Source organism: Notolepis coatsorum (assembly GCF_963971535.1).
Source record: "Notolepis coatsorum genome assembly, chromosome: 3".
In the NCBI taxonomy this organism is placed as follows: domain Eukaryota; kingdom Metazoa; phylum Chordata; class Actinopteri; order Aulopiformes; family Paralepididae; genus Notolepis; species Notolepis coatsorum.
Genome location: NC_140167.1, coordinates 94,792,316 through 94,796,455, shown reverse-complemented (window position 1 = coordinate 94,796,455; position 4,140 = coordinate 94,792,316). Strand labels below are relative to the sequence as shown.

The following is a 4,140-nucleotide window of genomic DNA, read 5'->3' as shown; positions in this document are numbered from 1 at the left end:
AAGAACAGACACTCACTCATCTTCTCCATTCCTTCATCTTCTCAACGCCCCCCCCCCCCCCCCCCCCCCCCCCGATCATTCCTTCTCCAGCACTGACCACCAGTGCTGCTGTCGACCAAGCAGCTCTGCCAAAGGCCGTCTCTACATCTCTACTGGGCCTGTATCCATCTTGTTCCTCCTCTCGGAGACGGAAGCGGTGGTCTGACTCATCGAGACGTGCCCATCATGTCGCCGCGCTCTAGACCCCTAATCGGCAGTAGACAATCTGTGCACTTATCAAAACCCATGTTGGGCTCATCAGATCAGGGCGCTGTGTTATTGCACTATAGTGGCATTTCATAGCTAGATCTCATTTCATAAGCTTGATCTCATTCATAGCCCAGTATTTTTTCAATACAAAATAACCCATATTTTGAGAATGCCTTTAAAATGGAAGCTGGATTCAGCCCTGCAACCTTAAAGCAATGAGAAAAGAGAATGACTTGAAAAAGTAAAAATCTGTAGATCCGTAGAGCTATTTGATGCACACTGGATGAATGCCTAAGAATGTTTTCACATTGGATGTATTTTAATTATTGATTATTGATTGCTCATGAAATGTATTATTGTCAACCTTGAATTAAACAGTATACAGTATGAACATAACCGAGTCAGTCGTTTTGATATTATTGCAGCGCTTGCTTAATTTATTTACAGTATAAGGTATTGATTTGTGTAAGTGGTCGTGTTGGGAGCACTCTTAAAAAGCAATAACAGTCATTTCACATCGAAAAGAGCCTTTAATTTCCTGCCCTGGAGTATCGAGTGTCCCTCAGTAATGCTTTGACAGATGGATCATTTAGTGTGATCGCTTCTGTGTGGAGGGATGACGCACTAAAACGGAAGCTTTGCAGCGTCTAGTTGCTGGAAGACGCTACACATGTCACATGCAGCCAATCTGTAAATCCCTCCATATATCTGATCATCTCGATAATGGCAGTCTGACGGGCGCCTTACGTCAGCCTTCTGAGTGAAACTACCTCGACTCTGAACCGGACGAACCCTGAACCAGGCCCCCCCCTCCTCCCCCACCGACCGACCGACCGACGGCCGGCCCGGGTACTGATCCATTCTGGAAGGCTCTCTCTCTCTCGCTCTGCAGCTTTCCGATGCATCTCTTCAAACAAAGCAGAATGGCTCTCTTGTTTACCTCCTACACGCTTGACATACTTGAGATGGCTGAGGCGACAGTACAGGCCGGCATTCATACTTGGAAACAGAACGCGTCCTGTGGACACAGAGCCTCGCTAAGTGCTGTAGTTACTGTGGAGGAAACCGTCCCCTTGGATCACATCCACCACGGGACCAAAAACCACGTCCATTGTCTCTCGAAGTCTTTGCACGTTGTGCTATTCATTTAAGCTCCTTAGAAGGACGACGCGCTAAAGTCAGAGGTGAGACGAGGTACAATTAAAATGGAATTTATTGGCTTTGTTTTTAAATTATAAATAGATAATGTAACAAAATTTTGAAATTCTGAAGCATATACCAATACCATTAGTTGTTGGGTTGTAAAACTATTTACAAAGGCTTATTCAAGTTTGATGATAGAAACTGTACAGTGTCATCTGTCCACAGGGGGGGGGGTCAAAAGGACAAGGTCAGGGTAGAACCATTGGTGATACTGAACAGTGAGGTTGAAGGCAACATCAGTGAAGAAGATAGAACATAAAGGTCAAAACATCTTCTCTTCATACATTGTGGAGGACAAGACCCAAAACAAACAAACAACCAAATGTCGGACCCCGAATGTGGAAATCATTGACCGCGTCATTTTCACATGTTTCATGTAGAAAAACACTCATGTAAAAACAACGTCTTTGGAATGCATGGTAGCAGTTTGTGGTGGTCCTGTGCTCCTCTCGGTGGAGAGAGAGTGTCTAGGCCTTCTTCATTTTGCCCGTGTGGGCGCTGCCGTTTTCGTGGTGAGCCGAGCCGTTGGCGGCTCCGTGGTTGAGACCGTTGCCGTTCTCCAGGTGTTTGCTGCCGCCGGCGGCGTGCGCAGCTCGGCCGTTGGCGCCGGCTTTACCGTCCTCCTGCCTCGGCAAGCGCTTCCCCTTCACGTAGGCCTGGTACCAGAAGTTTGAGAAGAGGACGAAGAAGAACGTGCCGTACATCCAGATGAGGTGCAGGAACAGAGGCACCTGGTAGTCGCAGCTCTCCATGAAGTACCACTGGGTGGCGTGGAGCGACACCAGGACGAACTGGGTCTGGGGGAGGAACACATTCATTATTATTAACCCTTTCACTACCACACTACAGACGGTTAACCTTTCACTACCACACTACAGAAGGTTAACCCTTTCACTACCACACTACAGAAGGTTAACCTTTCACTACCACACTACAGAAGGTTAACCTTTCACTACCACACTACAGAAGGTTAACCTTTCACTACCACACTACAGAAGGTTAACCCCTTCACTACCACACTACAGAAGGTTAACCTTTCACTACCACACTACAGAAGGTTAACCCCTTCACTACCACACTACAGACGGTTAACCTTTCACTACCACACTACAGACGGTTAACCCTTTCACTACCACACTACAGAAGGTTAACCCTTTCACTACCACACTACAGACGGTTAACCTTTCACTACCACACTACAGAAGGTTAACCCCTTCACTACCACACTACAGACGGTTAACCCCTTCACTACCACACTACAGACGGTTAACCTTTCACTACCACACTACAGACGGTTAACCTTTCACTACCACACTACAGAAGGTTAACCTTTCACTACCACACTACAGAAGGTTAACCCCTTCACTACCACACTACAGACGGTTAACCCCTTCACTACCACACTACAGAAGGTTAACCTTTCACTACCACACTACAGACGGTTAACCTTTCACTACCACACTACAGAAGGTTAACCTTTCACTACCACACTACAGAAGGTTAACCCCTTCACTACCACACTACAGACGGTTAACCCCTTCACTACCACACTACAGACGGTTAACCCCTTCACTACCACACTACAGAAGGTTAACCTTTCACTACCACACTACAGAAGGTTAACCCCTTCACTACCACACTACAGACGGTTAACCCCTTCACTACCACACTACAGAAGGTTAACCTTTCACTACCACACTACAGAAGGTTAACCTTTCACTACCACACTACAGACGGTTAACCCTTTCACTACCACACTACAGAAGGTTAACCCTTTCACTACCACACTACAGACGGTTAACCTTTCACTACCACACTACAGAAGGTTAACCCTTTCACTACCACACTACAGACGGTTAACCTTTCACTACCACACTACAGAAGGTTAACCCTTTCACTACCACACTACAGACGATTAACCTTTCACTACCACACTACAGCAGGTTAACCTTTCACTACCACACTACAGACGGTTAACCTTTCACTACCACACTACAGAAGGTTAACCCTTTCACTACCACACTACAGAAGGTTAACCCTTTCACTACCACACTACAGAAGGTTAACCCTTTCACTACCACACTACAGAAGGTTAACCTTTCACTACCACACTACAGAAGGTTAACCCCTTCACTACCACACTACAGAAGGTTAACCTTTCACTACCACACTACAAAAGGGTTACACACTACAGAAGGTTAACCTTTCGGTTATAGATAGAATATACGTTGTGTATTATGTTTACAAATCTACAGACGGTTGAGGAGCCGGGAAAAACAAGCATCTCACGTTTTTATGAATATATGTGCGTTTAAAAAAGCTGTGACAATAAAATAATCTGAATCAAAGGCGGCTGGGTGGCGTAGCGGAGATTGCGCTCGTCACCAATGCAAGAGACTCCAGTATCGAATCCCAGTCTCAGCGTTGCCTTCGACTTGGACCGGCCGTCATACTGGCTCATTTGGCAGAGTCAGCGGGTGGAAGCCGGTGGGTGGGGATTGGACGTTGTGGACAGCGACTCCTACAGGTCGGTTGAGTGACGCCTGCACAGCAGAGACAGGAAGTATCGGGGGCAGCGTGAGCCTCCCACGCGTTACTCCTCGCCACTGAGAGTCCGTGCTGTCTGGTGAAAAGATGTGACAGGCTGCCTCCTCGTGTACCGGAGGGGACACGTGATGCAAGGCTTCT

The 4,140-nt window shown here is 47.0% G+C and overlaps 1 protein-coding gene across 3 annotated transcripts in view; it reads right to left on the bottom strand.

Annotated features, from left to right (window-relative positions):
* Positions 1 to 1,444: 1,444 nt before the first annotated feature.
* The window catches only part of elovl1b (ELOVL fatty acid elongase 1b), a 68,998-nt gene continuing 66,302 nt past the window's right edge, over positions 1,445 to 4,140 (bottom strand). For all 3 annotated transcript variants that reach the window (XM_084309413.1, XM_084309415.1, XM_084309414.1), the window contains one exon: positions 1,445 to 2,249. In XM_084309413.1, the coding sequence (XP_084165539.1) occupies positions 1,920 to 2,249 (330 nt within the window). In that variant the 3' untranslated portion in view covers positions 1,445 to 1,919. The remainder of the gene's footprint in view (positions 2,250 to 4,140) is intronic.